The following is a 19,596-nucleotide window of genomic DNA, read 5'->3' on the forward strand; positions in this document are numbered from 1 at the left end:
CCACCCCCCCCCCCCCCCTCTCTTTCTAATGGTGGAGCATGGTGAAAATAGAGCCATTTAGACTGTGTAGTGTCATACCTCAAGGTATTTGCTGTTCGGGCAAGATAAACTTACCGTTCTTTATTCTACAGATGTTCCATTAAACCTGTTAGGGAGGGTAAACCCCCTGTTAGGATGAGACATGACCATTCCTGAATTCATGCAATGGGATTGGTTCACCCAAGAAAGGAAAAGAGAAATGAATGTCGCAGCGAACCTGAGAAAGGTCCCGTATCCATGAGAAGAAAGTAAGAAACCATGGAATTATGTCGATTCGAGCTAGCCTCTAGTCTTCTTCAATTAGAAAGTAATGTCTTTTCAATATAGTAAGGGGTTCTATTCATATTACTTTGATTTTTATTATTCGTTCCAATTGTCAATACAAACCTTAAGGATTGAAACACTAACCTAGTCAAGACTCACCAATAAGGTAACTCCGCCATGTGTTATGAATGTAATAGAATAAACTCGACTTAAGAAAGATGAAACCTCCATTTATTGATAATCAAAAACCTCAATTTTAATTGAAATTTTGAATATGTATGGTCTCGTATATAATATATATGCAAATGATACTCCTTCAATTCTATTTATATAGACTGACTTTTTTTATTTCAATTATATAGTCATGTTTCTTTATTAAGAATGTTATGTTTTATTTGTTTATTAATATATCCTTATTTAATTTGTCTAGTTATGATCAATATTTTTCATTTAATCTTGAAATCGTAAAAATATAAATAAGAGTAAACTAGGAAAGTTTTGGCAAAAAATGTCTTTTCAATAATATTAAATAAAATTTCTTAATTCGTGTGAAAAATAAAATCAACCTATATAAATGGGACGGGGAAGCATTAATATTTAAACAACTTTCTAATAAATTTTTGCCTTGACGTATAAATGAACCTTTTGCAAGTTCATTATTATGGATAGTTCAAGGATTGGGCCAATGTCCTATACAATAATTGAATTCTTGATATAAATGTTACATATTTGGGTTTCATCCTCTAGAGTTATGAGTGTAATTGGAGCATCCTACGACAAAAAGAATCATCTTAGATAATCATTCTATGGGTATTGAGAATGAATTAAATTGGATGGTTTCGTCTCTCTTTCTAACTTGCACTTATGGAACCATGGCTAAATTAAATATTAAAAAAAAATTAAAAATCAGTCATTCAAAAGAAGGATTCCTCAAAAAGTTAAGAATTAGTAATATATATATATATATTTTTTAAAAATTGAATAGATTTGATCTTACGCATACACGAGAAAGATAACTAACAGAGAAAGAAGATGAGTTTTTTTTTTTATCACTCAGAAGCCGTGTGAGACGAAAGTCTCGTACACGATTTTGAATGAGATTCATTTAGATGTTTATTATTAATTAATTGAATTGATCTTTTCACATATTATTTTGTCGGCTATATAAAATATAGTAATGTTTACAAGCTTACTAAAATATAGTAATGAAATTACAGAAGTTTTCTACTATGTACAAAATTAACTTCGTTTAACTAATGAAAATTCTTTTTTAAACTTTTAGAATACGTTTTATATTTAGCCCCCGTTTGGACCTTTTTTTTTTTTTATTCAAATTTTAATGTTTGAAATAGTGGTTTTTTTGAGAATGTGGGGTTAAAAAAAAGCAAATTTTTTCGATTTACATGTAATATTATTTTATGGAAGATTGTGTGATTGAAAATAAAAGGGAGGAAACAAATTGAAAGAAAAAAAGGAGCCAATATACAACATTTATAATTCTAGTTGAAGTGATGTTTGGATTTTATCAAGAACATTATATTAGAATGATATTTTAGATATTGTTAAAGGAACCATGAAATGGTTAAAAGTTCGTAATGGTATTTATATTAATATATGAAAAAAAAGTGATAAATAGAGGCATGCTTCATTAAAGATGCAAATATGCTCCAAGTGGTTCGATTTGAGTATTTCAAGAATCGGAACAACCCACTAAATTTTGAATATTCTCTAAATGAAATCATTAAATTCAATCTAAATTTTGAAGCCAAACCAAAATTTTGAGAGGTTCAGTTTTGATTAAAATGCACACTCTAATTAAAGATTTGATAATAGTGCATTTGATTGCCAATATTTTTTTATAAGAAATGTGTTTTTTTTATTCAAATTCTTACTTTTTTTTGTTGTTTGACTGACATTTTTTTCATAGACAACATTTCCTATTTTTTTGTCACGTGGCCATGTTTTTCTCAAAATCAAGAAAAATATTTTGTTTAGAGAGATTTTTTTCCAGGGAATTCACTTTCTCTCTCTCTCTCTCTCATCTATCCACCATTTCTCATCTACTTATCAATAAAAATTGGATAAGTATAATATTTTTTAGATTGAAAAATAAATAAATCACATATATTTAATTGACAATTTTCATACAAATAAGTTTTTGAAAATTGAATTACCTCGAATTTATTTTTTTCTTTATAAATTTTATGCTTACAATCAAATGCACTCTAAGAGAATTTTGTATAATTTTGAAAAGGAAGGTGTGTCTTTGAAATTATCATAAACCTCAAGAGAGGTACATGTCATTCAAAACTTGAAAAAGAAAGTTTGTCTAATTTTTGAAAAGTAAACGGGTGTTTCTGAAATTTTCATAAACATTAGGAAAGGCATGTTATATTCAAAATTTAAAAATAACGGGGGCGGGGTGGGGGGGGGTTTGTAATTTTTGAAAAATGAAATGGGTGTTTAAACTAGAAGTAATTGTTCCAATGGTCACTGAAATTTAAAATATTAAGTTTTGGTAATTGAACTTTAGTACAATATTGTTCACTAAAGTTTAAAATATCGAGTTTTAGTTACTGAATTTTGAAAAATATTATACATTAATCATAACATTAATGTTGAATTTTGAAAAATATTGAGTTTACGGTGAATAACATACGATATTTTTTAAAGTTCAGTGTCCAAATTTTGAAATTTTAAATTTCAGTGATCAATCAAAAATATGTACCTAAATTCAATGATTAAAATTCTACAATTTAAATTTCAGTGACCATTAAAAAAATGGACCTAAGTTCAGTAACAATTGGAACAACTAACTCTTTAAACTAAAAGGGCGGTCTATGTAATTTCCCCTAAATTTTAAACAGGATTGCACTTTAGCTACTGAAATTTAGATAAGACTTACTTTGGTCACTGAACTGTGATAAATCGCATTACTCATTACGTCCATCGGACGACCCCAAAGAGAATCATCGTCCACGATCATGATAATGGTGAAAAGTGAAAACCCACCAAAATTCAGATACATCCCAGCTATTTGAAGCCTATCAAAGCGAGTTTTACCTAAATTTACTGTAATAAAAGGTCAACTCTCTCTCTCTCTGTCTATGGTAGCATAGTATATATAATTAGAATTAATGCGGGTGACTGGTTGACGATAAGATAAGGCTCACAATTCAAAGCACCGCGTTATGCATTCATTACGATTTTCTTGTCTTTTTGGGTCTTGCTGAAGATGGGTTCCCTAAATTTTATCCATTTTCTGTTCCCTATTTTTGTCTTTTATTTTATTTATTTAATTTTGTGAACTTCGTAAATTTGAGAAATTTGAGGCACCGTCCGTGACGTTGATGCCTGTTTCTTTCTGAGAGAAAAAAAACTAAGTCTTTAGTTAATGGGTGCTGAGAAGGTTGACGTATTCAATTTGAGCTATTGTTTAAGCTTATTTAGACATATGAAAAATTCGTTGAATTTATTGTCAACTCTGTCCTTTTGCACTTCGATAGCGGTCTTTTGAATCATTACTCTAATGGAGTTATAGTTATTTTCTGCTTCCATCAGTTCATTTATGCTACCATTCTCCTGCCAGCTTGTGTAAAGGAATATCTCAGAGCCATTTCACCTTCGCAGCAATTTTTTCGAATGACTCAGGTTGGGTTTGTTATTTCACTATTTAATTAGTGCTTTCTAATCTCAAATTTAACTGTAATTGATGATGAAATACATGGTGGAGTCAGTTTGTTTCATTTTTCTGATAATAGCGTTGTTGAATTTTTGTCGGTTCTGTTCAAGTCATATATCTCGAGTTCTTGCATATGAGGATTTATTATTATTATTATTATTTTTTATTATTATTATTATTTTTTTTTTTAAGGTCAGGCCATTTATATGAGATTTCCCTTACAAGTTGATTGAGTTTTAGCTCCGTTGCTGCACTATGAGAATTTTGGTCGGTTGGTGTCATTCTTATGCTCATTCTAGTACCGATTAGGAGAATCCTTGCTAAATTTGACAAATCTAGACTGGAATTTGTCATTTGTAATTTAATTGAAATCAGTAATGCTGGTTGGATAATTTTAGCCTGATGATCTAAACATTGCCTACAACTTAATACTATTGATTCCTAATACTGTTTAGAAATGGTCTTCTTTTCATAGTTTCTGTTAAATTCATTTAAAATTTTGTTGAGTGGTTTTCTGCTGATATTTTAAACAAAAAAGTAAACCACATTGAATTTATTTTGCCTAATTCTCCCTCGCTGCTCATCTCTAGTAGATGCACGTGCTTAGATTCTCTACTGCTGGATCTTTTTGTTTGACTATGTCCTTGTTACCTTCTTGGTTAAGACTTGGTCACATATTCAAGTTGGTATTTATCTGGGGAGGGAATTCATTGACCTGGTTATGTAATCAAAAGTGCTTTTGATAATGTTAGTCCTCCTTATTTATTGGAGTTAGTACTCCTTTCTTATTTCTTAGTATTTATCTGGGGAGGGAATTCATTGAACTGGTTATGTAATCAAAAGTGCGTTTGATAATGGTTAAGACTTGGGTCACATATTCAAGATAGTATTTATCTAGGGAGGGAATTCATTGACCCGGTTATGTAATCATAAGTGCTTTTGATAATGGTAGTACTCCTTTCTCATTCCCCTCCTCTGATCATCTGTTCTTTGTTGACTTCACTTTGCCATCTGAAGTATACAATTGACTGTTTCTACTTATATTTTATTTGAGTGCTCTACTTGTGGAGGATAATTTGGCCCTTATATAAATTCTCATTCATTTTGTTTCAAGGTACTGTAATAACTAATTCTGCATTTATTTTCGAGGTTCTGTAATAACTAATACTGCACTGTAGGGATTTACTGATATGAAAAATTCTCGTGCATTTATTTTCAAGGTTCTGTAATAACTAATTCTGCACCGCACCATCTTATGAGTACACCCTCTATGAACTGAATACGAACCTTATAGCAGGGAAACTAATATAATATATGAAGGAATCTTTAACGTGTTCTTTCTTGTTGAACAACTTTTTTTTTCTTTGTTTCTAAAATTTAAACATTCTATTAAGTTCATTGTCTGTGCTTGGTGGTATATGTAACTGTAAAGTATATCTTATTGTGATTATTCTCTTCCCTCCCATACAGGGCTGTGTATCTTAAAGAGGAAATACTGATACTTCTGTTTTACATGTTAGAACATGCCTTTCAACGAATTTTTTACCGAATATGGTGAAGCAAATTTGTATGAAATCGAAGAGGTTGTTGGCAAGGGAAGTTATGGTGTTGTGGCCGCTGCAGTTGATACTCACACAGGAGAAAAGGTAGCTATAAAAAAGATTGACAGTGTTTTTGAGCATGTTTCTGAAGCCACTCGCATTCTTAGAGAAATCAAGCTCCTTCGGTTACTTAAGCACCCAGATATCGTAGAAATAAAGCACATAATGTTGCCTTCATGTCGGAGAGAATTCAAGGATATATATGTGGTTTTTGAATTGATGGAAACAGACCTTCATCATGTACTCAAGACAAATGATGATCTTACTCCTGGTCATCATCAATTTTTTCTGTATCAGCTGCTTCGAGCTTTGAAATATATACATTCAGGTTGGAATATCTTTTACAGCTTTTATAATTTCCTCATTGTTCTCTCTTTCACACATTAAATGATACTTTGAATTTTCTTGCTGCAGCGAATGTGTTCCACCGGGATTTGAAACCCAAAAACATACTTGCTAATGCAGACTGCAAGTTGAAGATCTGTGATTTTGGACTAGCTCGTGCATCATTTGGTGATGCCCCATCTGCTGTGTTCTGGACTGTATGTGATTTATGCAATGACATTATGAAGGATAGAGCACTCTAACTGCTTTATATGTTTTGTTTATTTTTTCTTGGTCTGATGGGCAATATCTCTTAATAGTAGTCATTAATGTTGTTTTTTCTCAGCCATTTCATTTCTTATTGATAATGTCAATTATTTATAGGATTATGTGGCAACTCGATGGTACCGTGCTCCTGAGCTTTGTGGTTCATTTTTCTCCAGAGTAAGTAACTATATCGTGCAGTAACAGTTTTCATAATAGATGTGGGAGCTTTTCCATTGCCGATAATAAATGCTGTTAAGTCAGCTTTATACTGATTTTGATGTTGCATCTTCTGATTAAATTCAACACTTACTATATCGACTTTTCCTTGTTTTGCTTGATTTGTACTAGTGCTCTTGTTAGAATTCATCTTAAAAATACCTGATAAGTTAGTTGATTATAATGTTGTGAAGTCAGCATCGTCTTGCATCAATCATGCTTGTTTGGTTACTTGACAAATATGTGTAGCTTTTAGTGTCTAACCCAATAAATGCTATTTCCATTAGATACTTAAATAATGTTACTTAGCTAATTAAATAATTTTTCAGTTACATGTTTTCCAATCCTTCAAGTTTTTTGTTCTCTGCTGTTTCAGTTAGGAGTATGCATATAGTCTATGAAAGCATATTGTGTATGTCTGACATTATCATAGTCACCTTGCACATTTGTGAATTGTAAAAAAGTCTGTTGGTGAGGTTCTGAATACACACTCTTAAATTTGTGATATTTTTAATTTCAAAAGTATTCCTATTTGCTGGGGATTGCTGTTCTGTCGGAATTACATGAATAACTTTTTCTCAAATTGTTTGTTTTGGAATGGACAAGTTTCCTTTTACATGTATTTCTGAAATAACCTGCAAATATTCTAGAATCAAGTAAACTCTGTGAGTGACAAAATCGCAATTTCAGTTCCACTAGCATGGCAATGGTTCAATATGGTTGAATCAAATTTTTATATAACCTTGTGGGGTAGTTCAGTGGTCGGGCCTCGGGTTTACTCCCCAATGGTCACCAATTTGAGTCCCTTTAGGGCCATTGAGTAGGTATCTGACTGTAAACTTCATAGCCCCATGGGATTAGTCGAGGTGAACGTAAATTGGCCTGAAAACCCATGGTCATAAAAAGAATAAATAAAAATAAAAAATTATATGAACTATTTTGTTCATTTGATTGTACAATTATCCATTGAAATCCTTTCAAGGATATTCTAAGATTGTGTCTTTCGCAGTATACTCCTGCTATTGATATCTGGAGCATAGGATGTATATTTGCAGAAATTCTCACAGGCAAACCATTGTTTCCTGGGAAAAATGTGGTCCACCAATTGGATCTCATAACTGAACTTCTTGGTTCACCCTCTTCTGAATGCCTGTCTAGGGTTAGTTCCTCCTTTATATAGTTATTTAATTTACCATGATGATTCTGGTTACAGGATTTTTTTTCTAAAAATTTGAATCTCAGGATAATAGTAGCAGATTATTTCAGAAAGTGTGGAATAAAAGAAGCTTATTATTTGACAATTTGGACTTGTTTTCTACCTACAGATTCGAAATGAGAAGGCACGAAGATATTTAAGTAGCATGAAAAAGAAAGCACCTGTTCCTCTCTCACAAAAGTTACCAAATGTCGATCCATTGGCTCTTCATTTACTTGAACGTTTGATAGCATTTGATCCCAAAGATCGTCCATCTGCTGAAGAGGTGAGATTCAGTAAACCAAATATGTTGTATTTCCTTTAGTTGACACATGCATTTCAATATTTAGGATATGTTTGCTAATACTATCAATTATTTCTAACTGCAGGCATTGGCAGATCCATATTTTTATGGTTTGGCAAATGTGGAAGATGAACCATTAACTCAACCAATTTCAAAATTTGAGTTTGAGTTTGAAAGGAGAAATTTGACAAAAGATGATGTAAGAGAGCTAATCTACAGGGAGGTATGAACATTGCAAAGCTATCTTTAGTCAAATATGATATCTCTGTGTTAGCTATTACTTACATTGTATCTTAACAAAGCAAACAGATCTTGGAGTATCATCCCCAGATGCTCCAGGAATACCTCCGTGGCGTGGATCAGACTCACTTTATGTATCCAAGGTTTGACAATAAAAAGAATTCTTGTCAACTTCTATTTTTCTAAAAAACATTTCTTGGACGTTGCTTCGTCAAATACAACTTAAATATTTGTATCATTTTTCTACGGTATTCATTTATAAGTAATCGTTTCTCTACCATTTTTTCAATTCAACCTCCAAATCACTAAAATTTTTGTCTTAAGTATACTTCCACTGATCTATCTTTAAATGATTGAGATTGGCTTATTTCTTCGGATTTTGTGCATTTGGACTCTTGTTGGTTGGGTTTGTTGCTGACAGCTTCACTCCTCAAGGCAGAATCTGCAATTTAAGTATCTAAGTACCATGTTCTGCATGTCAAAGGAAAAAAAATGGAAAAAGAAGAATCATTGGGTCCAAACATGTTCACTGTCCTACATTGGTATATTTACGTAATATTTTGACCTAAGTGTTTCTTATAAGTACTAAAGAAACTTTTATATGAATTCTACACGATGCCCCACTTAAAATGAGAATACTATGCCATCCATATGAATCAAGAAAGGCATCTTCACTAATTCAATTTTTTTTTTTTTTTTAAAGCTGGAAACTCTTGTCAACATCCATGAAAGACGTAGTTATCATGTCACTTTGCTTTTGAAGAAACTAACTGAGATATCTAGTATAGTATAGTGTCAGTATTTTGAGGTGAAGCTTACAATATATATGGCTATCAACTTTAATGTTGTGCTTCAGTTGACACATTTTATGTTATAGTCTACGGTAATTCAATGAGCTTTGCTTGTTTCAATATGATGTATTTCACATTATTGTGTTATCTTATTAATGTCTTGCTAAAGCAGATTGACTGTATATTGTTATTTCAGCGGACTTGATCAATTTAAGCAAAAATTTGTCCAACTTGAGGGACATTCTGGTAAAGTAGAAAGGGCTCCAATGCGAAGGCGTTATGCCTCCTTGCCCAGGTAAGGTGTTCTAAATATTTCTGGCGAACATTTGGTTTGAGTTTCTCATCACATCAATAGCCTAAGTGCCTCATCATATTACACACAGGGAACGAGTCTATGCACCTATCGATGAGGACACAGAGCAGAATAGTAATTCTAAAAGTAAAACTGTGGTTGCTATTCCACGCCCATGTCTTCTTAGCCCCTCCAAATTACCAGAGATGAAAGGATTAGAAGCTTCCAATACGGCAACGGAAAATGGACGTAGGAAAACGTGCTGCAGTGCTCGATGCTTATTAAGAAGTTCTAGCATTAGTGCTTCTACATGTGTTGGTGTAGACTGCAGGGATTATAAGGTAAGTATGTCTATTTGTTAGTTAACTTGTATCTGTGTAGGTAGAAGCCATATAATGTGATTGAGGCAAGTAAAATCTTGTTCTTTTTGTCTAACCTGCTAAGAAGAGAAAATTTTGGTTTTGATAACAGAGAGACTGATTAATATTCCCCTTGTACGTTGTTGCTTCCTCTGCGGTGAGTAGGTGTGATAAGTAAGAAAGACGAGTTTGTATTTTTCCATATTTAATGTTTTTAATTTCTTAAATTCCATAATTTACAAACAGGGAATATAATGTGTTGAGGAGAAGAATTCTACTTGCTTTGCCCACTTATCTGCATTTCCTGGAGGACAGCTTCCTGGAAGGATGATAATGGGGTGAATGCAAGGTCAAATCTATCTGCTTTTATATATGCTAAAACTATTGATTTTATAGACCCTTGTGAACAACGCTGATTGTGTTGATATTTGATTATCTACAGAATTGTTGTCTATTATGCTTATTGCCTTTTTGTAATATTTATTATGTTGTTGCAGTTAGATTTAGTATTGACAAGTATGGATTGGAAGATGGTCACATAAAAAAATGGTTTAAGATTAAGGAATTAGGTACCTGAGATCGGTATGGAGGGGCTTGAACCTTTCTACATCATAAGCTTAAACTTTTAAATGATTGAGTCGAGTATAGGGATCTAAGTAGGATATCAGATCGCTATCTACTATCCACATTCTTTGGCGCTCCCATATTAACAAATACTTTTAAAGGAGATGCCTCAATGTAATAAACAAGGGTAATAAATTGAGTCGATGGGTATTATGGGCATAAAATGAGTTGGAATAGTATCTGTGGTTATTGGTCATACTTGATACATGCTCTTGATGAAAACCATTGAACTCATTGTCTTTGAAGTGAAATCACCTGTTTATGCACTTCTCTTTGTCTACCATTAACCTTCTTCCCTTTGGATTTTATGTTTGAGAGTAGTCTGTTAACTAAAGTCTACATACTCAGCACTCTATTTTGGTAATGATGTGAAGCCTTCTTATCTAAACAAGAATGGGGTGTTTGGTCTTGTTCTCTACCCGTACTCAAGAAGAATCCACTTTAGGCTTAGGCTTATTAGTAATATATGATCAACTTCTTTTCGTAGTACAGGGGAATTTGAATTCCCATTGGCCTCCTTGAAAGAGAAATGTACTAAACTACTAGAAGATGGAGGGTGACTTGTTCAATCGTCCTCATACAATGATAATGGTATGAACAATATCTTGAAATTGTCATAAATGTATATTAATTGAAAGATCGTTACAATTGATGGGTGCACATTCACCATTCCATTGAAGGATTAACAAAGTTCTCGACGGCAGGCAACCTTCCAATTGTGAATAATTGAGAAAGGGTATCTAAAATTGAAACGTGATACACTTCAACATGAATCTCCTTGAAATTGTTGATCAACTTCAGTGTAGTTTGAGCTCTCGTGCTCGTGTTGGTTTGCTATAAGTATCCTTCAGCTAGCCACTTCCATCAAGTTGTCCATGGGAAGCAAGGTGTGCCATGTATTGCTGCAACATTAACATAATAATAATTCAGAAACATCAATAAAATTTCGACAAAAGAAAAAGAAAAGATTGCAGAAGGGGGAGAAAAAAAGCCAGTTATTATAAGAAACCACTTCGCATTACAAATTCCGAGTTAAACAAAGCTATAATCATGAAGCATTACTAAAGGACACATGTATGCCGTGAAGAAAGAAGCTTGTATTAACACTTCAACTATTTAAGTTGAATAATGCTATTTAGCGCCTGTCTACGAAGAATTATGCTATTTAGGTTGAAAAAAGAATCAAGTAGTTAACACTTCAACACATAAAATACAGACAATTAAATGTTTCAGTTTAAAGAATTAGTAAATATAAATAGTAGACGAAGGAAGGAAGAAAAGCAAAATAGAGAGAGACTAGCAACAATAGGCAAATACATTGTTCATAACCAAGAGTAAAACTCTCCCCGGTAGAAGGCGACTAGCATATGAGATAAGGACATCGTGCAATTTTGCATCTCGAGGAGGAAGATTGACAAGAAACGATGAAGTCATTACTAATTACGTCACTACTACATTAAAAATATGGTCACCAACTTTCATATATTCAGGATACTAAGATAAACTTCTTGATACTATTGTTTCCATTATAGAAGCCTCTAAGCAATAAAGCAAACTTTTTCTGAATATATTGAGGTTCTTCCATTCTAAAATTTAAGGAATTCAAGACAGATTCAATTGTATCGTACAAGTTTATGGTATCAACAGGTTTATTCAACTTACAGCAAAGAAATTTTACTAACAAAAATCAAATAGGATTGTTATGAACATAATAGAAACAATATAAAAGGCAGAAGCGAATATGGATGATTCGCCTTTCAAATTGTTTGGACTTAATCAAAAGGTTACCAGCTACTGATGAAATATATTTCAATTTGTATAGCCTGCTCAAAATTAGTGAAAAGAACTGAAAATACAAATTGATGTCCATGCATTCAAACTCATTGGAGAATGTACAGTAGGAAGTTGAGGTTAAATCTGAAGTGCTTGTGGTTATAGCAGTAACTTATATGAACTACTTAGAAAACAAAGCCATAGATTCATGACACCTTCTCCTCTCTTGTTACTGAGGTATAAATCGCCACATCAAATCACAATTATGCATCGTTTTTATATCATTCAATCAATATGGATGTGTTAACGTTTGAAGTTGGACTTGGTTCTGTCCAAGACTTCTGTATAATAACTTCATGACAGAGAACTTTCAATTGTTATAAGCTGTAGCATGATAGATAACCATAACGAAGCTTTTAAAATTTCACGAGAACCAAATCTGCTCACATATATCATAAATAAGAATAATACTACTTGTACAGATTTTTTTATCAGATAGGATTATAGGTGCTGAGCTAGCAAGATTTCACAGGCTGGTTTATATTTTATTTTTGTCCAAAATGTTATGAAATCTTGCCAGTTTAGCATTCTATAAACCAAGTGGTAAACAAGGCTATACAAGTAACATTTCCTTATAAATAAATATCAGCATAAGATGCACATATAAAAACATCTCATCAACTTACTGCATGATATGCATATGGTGACTTCCCTTGGCGTTCAAAATGTTTTGCCATAATGCACCATTCAATCGGCCCCCAATCCTCTTGTTCGAAACAATTGCCCAGCGCAGCTTTATACAACTACAAGGAGTCAAAATCTCAATTAGTTAAATTTCAATCAAAATCCATTAGCTGATGTAACCCATGTCGAAAAATACGAATTATGCGAAACTTCGACTAACCGCTTCAGTGTCAGTGAGAAGCTCGGTCCCGGCTGGATAAGATGCATAGAATTGATCAGCCCTCGAGTATCCAGCTCTGGTTCTGCATTATGCATTAATCAATCCACAGTATTCCCGACAAGATCATATTAGAATTTAAAGGAAAAAGATTATCAAAACCCAACTAAATTCCATCCGAACAATTAAAGTTAATTTTTTTTTTTAGTAAGATCATGAAAGCATCTTAAGAATTAACAAACGCCGAACAATTTGTTTCCTAATAGAGAATATTTGGGTAATTATAATCTAAAATCGTATTAAGTTTCCATAAAACCATTACATGCCCAGCTACTGCTGTATAACAAAAAAGATTCAAACCCCCTAATAAAAATTTCAGCAGGATGATGATAACATAAACTAATATCAGAAATTGAGTAAGGTGTATTCTTTTTTCAAAATAAAAGATTTACGTGTTGTTGGTGTAGGCGTAGCTGACGAGTGTGACAAAACAGTAAAATCCAGCATACGAGACCATTCTTCTGAACTTCTGGATTTTCAGAATTTCATTCCACCCTTCGTAGAGCCTCCTCCACATTTTGAAAGAAAAACAGCAGCGCAATGAGCGATTAGATTAAAATTCCCGAAAACCAAAAAGCAGGACTCTTTCAAGCATTTTATCGAACGCGTTGTGTCGGCCTTGCGTTATCTACGGGAATTAATTTCTGGATTCTTGTGCAAGTAGCAGTTACAGGTAGAGAAGAAGCAACTAAGGTTTTTGTGAAATTATCTACCTGAAATCTTTAAGGTAAGATCGTTTGTATCCTGTCAAGTGTAAGAGGAAGAGACTAGTATCAAACAACCCGTATTTATATATTTTTTTTACTTTAGGTTTAAAATAATGGCTAAAATTTCAATCGTCAAAATTGAACTTTCTAAAAATTTCAATTGGATCCCTATAACTTCAATTTATATCGATTGAATCACTAAACTTCAATTTAATTTCATACTTCGTCACCAATAGCCAATAGGATGCATTTATGATAAAATGAGGTTTTTGAGCATGAAATAGCCCAATTGAACCTTTTTTCCTTTTTTTTTCCCCTCAATTTAATGTACTATTTTTACTTTGCATTTGCAGTAAAATAGTAAAGTCGAGATAATGAGTGAATTTATCCATATCTCCGTGGATGAAGAAGTTGGTCAATTGACTCTACATCACGTTCATTTATTGAGTCGTTTTCAATGCTGCAACTCGAATAAGGGAACAATATTGACAAATGGAGTCTTCATTTCACATATTGTTATTAAAGTAGGGTTGCTGCATGAATTCGCAATTTTCTCCAAGAAATGTTGAGGTTTTTCTTTCATACTATGCCCTTGCTTGGTAGTAATTTTTCACTTCAAAAAATAAAATTCTTTATTGTTATTTTATTATTCCAGCCATCATTTTTTATTTCTTTACTCACAGGTGGACATACTTTTCTCTCCAACGCTAAAAAAATCAATTCTCAAAATCATTATCAAATAGACCCTATATTTTCATTGATTCAAGTGAGAATTTTATTGGCATCGCATCATTTTGCCTTGAATTTATAAACATTAGCCGAACATGGAAAGATTCGCCCATTTTTATTTTCTTGCCACGTAAATATTTTATCTTAACTAGAAGAACGAAGTTGTCAATATTTTATAGGGAAAATTGTAACAACAGTCCCTAACCTTTCACATTTATGCAAAATTTACCCCAACATTTATTTTATGTCACCCACGGTTTTAAACCTTTAAAAAATATGCACCTATCTAAATGACCGTTAGTTGACTAAAAAAAGTCAAAATTTGACCAATTTGGATCAAATTAAAAATGGTATAATAGTACTTTGTATTTTTCTAAATATTAACAATTAAAATAAAAAGAAAAGAAAAGTAAAAAGTATCAACCCCAAATCCTACCCCCAAACGCATCCTCACCGCCATCTCCATTTCTTCCCTGGAAAACACCAAGACAATGCCACCCCACCCCACCACAACCTCAACTCTCCATCGACAAAGGTTCGTCTCCACAACTGCTGCAATTTTTCCCAAGAAAAATTACCTCTACGCCCGCTTGAGATATGAACTGCACATCCACTAATTGGTTGAATCGGGGAAAATTGATGAAGACCCCTTATGTGGATCTTATTCGCCATAATAAGTATCAATGGTGGTGGTGCACGATTGTTGTTTGTAATGCCGACGCTGGAGTTTTGGACAGAAAGTGCATCGTTCGCTACCTTTGAATTGTTGCCATTTTGTTTTTGATTTACAGCTTTGTTCAAGGGTATCAATAGTTGCGTATTGAGGTGCTTAGTCAACTTGGAAGGTGGGTTTGGCATGGGTGTAGTCAGAAGTAGGATTTCGGCAATTTTTTGGTGTGTGGCACCTGTTTTGGGTCTACTTTTCGATTGAATCCGTTGGAGTTGTGGCTGGTGGTTGGGTGGGTTGTAAAGAAGGAAGTGAAGACTTTCTAATTTGGTCGGCAGTTGGTCGATGTTTAAGTAATTCAAAGTAGGCCCAAATGTAAACGTGGGTTTGGCATTGGTTGTGATTGGTGGCGGTGGTTGTGGTTTGATGGTTGTGATGACGATTGATTTTGGTTTGATGACGATGGCAGCGACGGTGGGTTTTTTTATTTTGGCATGAAGAAGATAAGTTTGATTATTTATTTATTTATTTATTTATTGCTTATTTTATAAATGTATTTTTATTGAAAAATATGAAATTATTATGAAATTGATGAAAATGCCCCTACTTAAAATGGTTAAAATATTCAATTTTTACATATTCCGGGTTAACTAACGATTAAATGGCCGATTTGGATTTCAAACACATATTTTTAAAAGGTTTGAGACTGTAGGTGACACAAAGCAAAAGTTAAAGTAAAGTCTGAAAAAAATATGAAAGTTTAAAGACCGCTGCTACAATTTTTTGAGAATTTGTTCTACCAACATATGAAATAATATTCGAACCTCATTTTTCCCATAAGGAAGTTTAAATTATGTACATGAAAAATTTGTAGTTCCATGTCAATTCTTGATACTATACGTTGGAAATTTGGCGAGTTTGATCCTGCGACATGAGAAATTATATTCGAACTTATTTTGTGCCATATGGAAGTTCAAAAATCCATAATTTCAAATTTTTGTATTGCATATTTAGTCCCCAACTTTTGCAAGCTTGTCCCTAACCAATTTTTTGTTGCATTTTTGTCCTGAACTTTCACAAATTAGTAGAATCAGTCCCAAATGATATTTTTTATTTTTTATTTTTTAATTGCTCAAGAGGTGTAGAATTTCCCTTTTCGAACCCCCAAAATTCCATAGCTTGTTCTAAGAATAGTAGATCTCTATAAATTTGAGAGGTTTTAATTTGGATTCAATCAAATAGTAAATCGCTTATCTTGCCTCGAACTATAAACAAAAACAAATTCCAATCGAAAATTTAAATCCATGTTATTAGATTAGATTTAGTTCAAATAAATTAAGTGATTTTTCTTCAATTACAATGATCATAGATGAAGAAATGTAATGGCGTTTGGAGGCGGGTTTGTGAAGAAGAATCGAAAGCGCAGTAGCTAAAGCAGATTTCGAACCGAAAATGACTTTAACTACAGACCCAATCGAAGCACAAAAACCGTACTATGATGCCATTTCTCTGTAAAGGGCTGGAATTGCAGGGCACCCTGCAGAAAACCTGCAGGTATTTCAGAGCCACGAACAAAAATGTTTCAAGCTCTCCCCATTTGCAACAACCCCTTTTTCATTTTGAAACAAATTGATTCAAAATTCTTTTGATTCAAATTTGAAATTACAATAGAAAGGGAAAACTCACCGTGGTTGGGAAATGCATCCCATGACAGCCGGCGCGGCGGCGGCTAGTGATGGTTCAAATGTTGTTAGGAGTGAGTAACATTAGAGCCCTCTCTAACCTAATTGGAAATGAACGGGCATATTTGTACTTGTGTTTATAGAGTGATAAGATAAAGCCCAGTAAGAAAGCCCACATTTTGTAACTTTCTTTTTTTGAATTTAGCTTATTTCACATTCTCCACTAATGCCATTTCCTAAATTAAATAAGCAACTCAAAAAATAATGATGGCCAAAAAGGTAAAAACAATAATTGTTAATCTGTTGAATAATTATCATGTGATTCCAAACTAACATCACAAGCTTTAACATCATTGTGTAATAGGATCAGATGGCAAATATTTTTGTAAATGGATTTCGGGTTGCATACACAGACACGTACTATTATGAAATAAATTGAATTTCCAAATAATATCAAGCACAATTATATATTGTAGTAAGAACACAAATTACTATACACTACTTCATGGTATATTCATTATGATTTTCACATTATCAAAAAAAATTATGAAATATATCCACTCACAGTATATATCCAACATATAGAAAATCAAATATTTACACACTCTTATTAAATTTTAGATATAAAATATATACAAATTGCATGGACATGGGATAAGGTCATAATCAATAGAAAATGAGAATCAAATGGTGGATATGTGTGATAAATTGTGTATTATATTTTTGTTATAGATCTATAGAAGAACGAATTGGTGATTAGGTCTAGGGAATTTTTTGGTGGGAAATTCAAGGGAGAGATGATTTGGTGGACATTTTGGTTCAGAGTATGAAAAGACTTAATTTTAGGAATTTTTTTATTAATTTAATATGTTAAAGGCATGTTAGTTGGAATTTAATTTAAAGGCGATGGAGTAAAGTTAGCTAAGTAATGAATGGCACGTATGATTTGATTAGTTTTTCACATTTCTATTTTACTATATAATAGTAGCATTTGTGGAAAAAAAAAAAAGTAGCATAGTATATTTTAAATATTTATTAAAAATAGGTGTGTGACACAATTTCCTCAAAAAATAAAAGGAAAAATTCATACGTAAGAGTTTAACTATAACACAATTCAAAACTAAAAAAATAAGATTTAAAACTTCAAGAATTAGATATTATTAAATTTCATTTATGAAATAATTAATTAATACTATTTTATTAATTAGATATATTAAGGTCAAATCTATACAAATTGGTTACAAAATTATATAATTAATTGGTCACAAATTATTTCTCGGTTACAAATTGAAAATTTTATAGGTGACAAATTGTTTTTCAATCAGAAATCAAAAATTTTATATGTCACAAATTATTTCTCAATCACAAATAAAATTTTTTATAGATTACAATTTATTTATGAATCACAAAATCAGAACTTTTATTGTCACAACTCATTTATCGATCACAAATTATCAAATTAATTGGTTATAAGTAATTTTTCGATCACAACTTAATAAATTGTGAATCACTATCACATTTTTTAGGTCACATATTATTTATTGATCATAATTAACTAATTTATTTGTCATAATCAACATATAATTAGTCACAAACATCCCATCCCATCCTATCTACCAATGACCACTACACCGCTACCACGATCATCACCTTACCAGACCATGCAAAACCACCATCATAGCAACCACCACACTTCACATCAGGCAAACCCACCACCGTAGCAACGCAAAACCACCAACACAATAATCACAATACCACTACACACCAAACTCCGACACCATCATCGCTGCCATATCGCAGTATCACCAAACACCCATAGCACTAGACCGCGAGCATGTGACCATCATCACAACCACCACAAAACCGCCTCAAAAACCATTACAAACCACCTTAAAAATTACCACAAAACAACCATAAACTACCACAATCGCTCATCAATGGCGAACCTATCACCATAGTGTGTGGCGCTCAGAGCGACACTTAGCGATGACCAGAGCATAAGTTGTTTTGCGTGACGCACGAGCTCAATGAGGTCAGAGAGCCAAGTACAGCAACGACCTATTCATTGCGCTATCGCTGCTGTGTGTAGTGAACTTAAGCGCCATTTAGTGGCGATGGGTTTGTCGTTCATAGTGGCTGTTCAGCAGCAATGGATTTGCCACTATGGCGACGTCGCCACCCGTTGGTGAAGAAGAAAAAAATGGATGGACGGGAATGGAAAGATAGAGAAAAAAGGAAGAAAAACCCACCAGTTAAGGAGAAAAAATGGGTAGAACCATAGAACGAATATTGAAGAGAGAATGGAAAGAGAGAGTAAGAAAATGGAATGAGTTTGAAATTTAATTTTATAATATTATTATTAATATTGAATTATTTGTTTTTTGCATAGACAAACGTAAAATCTGATTTTTGAAATGGTAACTTAAAAAATTTGACTCTGTATAATTTTCACAAAAAAAGGAAAGAAAGAAAAAGTAAATATGTACTAGAGTTAAGGGCTTAGTTTTGGGTACCAATTACAAGCGTTTTTTTAGAAGTATCGATTTTGAGTGATTTTCATAGTATTTTTGAAAAATGTTCAACCTACACTTATAAGTTTATTATTCACTAATTCAAAGAGTTTTTTTAAAGAATGAGATTATATATATGTCACAGGAATCTTACCGACCCCTCACATGGGGTTGGCCTCACGCAGGCCCCGACACCATAAAAAATAAAAAATGAAAAAAAACCCAACCCCACCCTTGTGAGGGGTCGGTTAGACCCCTGTAAGTGTTGGGCATGTACGCCTAGCATTGCTCAATTTTTAATTTATAGTTTCTAGTATGAATTTTTTTACTCTTAAATGATATTTTTCTTATAAATAATTTCTTTTACAT

At 32.8% G+C, this 19,596-nt stretch overlaps 2 protein-coding genes and 1 long non-coding RNA gene across 8 annotated transcripts; 1 reads left to right on the forward strand and 2 right to left on the reverse strand.

Annotated features, from left to right (window-relative positions):
* The first annotated feature begins 3,217 nt into the window (after nt 1–3,217).
* On the forward strand, nt 3,218–10,056 carry LOC111399041 (mitogen-activated protein kinase 9-like). 6 transcript variants are annotated; one of them, XR_002703505.1, is made up of 12 exons: nt 3,218–3,387; nt 3,865–3,954; nt 5,506–5,914; nt 6,001–6,128; nt 6,295–6,354; nt 7,403–7,552; nt 7,719–7,874; nt 7,978–8,115; nt 8,202–8,275; nt 9,120–9,218; nt 9,307–9,731; nt 9,821–10,056. XR_002703505.1 is itself a non-coding variant. In XM_023026250.1 (12 exons), exons 1-11 carry the CDS (start codon nt 3,946–3,948, stop codon nt 9,693–9,695), a joined length of 1,482 nt encoding a protein of 493 aa, XP_022882018.1. In that variant the 5' UTR covers nt 3,451–3,945; the 3' UTR covers nt 9,696–9,731; nt 9,821–10,056. The 6 variants fall into 6 exon arrangements, 2 of the variants coding, with proteins under 2 accessions (XP_022882016.1, XP_022882018.1); XR_002703508.1 differs by having other exon boundaries at nt 3,893–3,954; nt 5,456–5,914; XR_002703506.1 differs by having other exon boundaries at nt 3,893–3,954.
* Nucleotides 10,057–10,792: 736 nt separating this feature from the next.
* On the reverse strand, nt 10,793–13,717 carry LOC111399042. The gene is made up of 4 exons (XM_023026251.1): nt 13,325–13,717; nt 12,876–12,957; nt 12,658–12,774; nt 10,793–11,100 (listed from the first exon to the last, which is right to left on the reverse strand). Exons 1-4 carry the CDS (start codon nt 13,447–13,449, stop codon nt 11,050–11,052), a joined length of 375 nt encoding a protein of 124 aa, XP_022882019.1. The 5' UTR covers nt 13,450–13,717; the 3' UTR covers nt 10,793–11,049.
* A 2,518-nt stretch (nt 13,718–16,235) lies between these two features.
* LOC111399283 lies at nt 16,236–16,806 on the reverse strand. The gene is made up of 2 exons (XR_002703622.1): nt 16,722–16,806; nt 16,236–16,583 (listed from the first exon to the last, which is right to left on the reverse strand). It is a non-coding gene; the product is annotated as an uncharacterized LOC111399283 (long non-coding RNA).
* Between the last annotated feature and the right edge of the window lie 2,790 nt (nt 16,807–19,596).

This window comes from Olea europaea, chromosome 8 (genome assembly GCF_002742605.1).
Source record: "Olea europaea var. sylvestris chromosome 8, O_europaea_v1, whole genome shotgun sequence".
Classification (NCBI taxonomy): Eukaryota; Viridiplantae; Streptophyta; class Magnoliopsida; order Lamiales; family Oleaceae; genus Olea; species Olea europaea.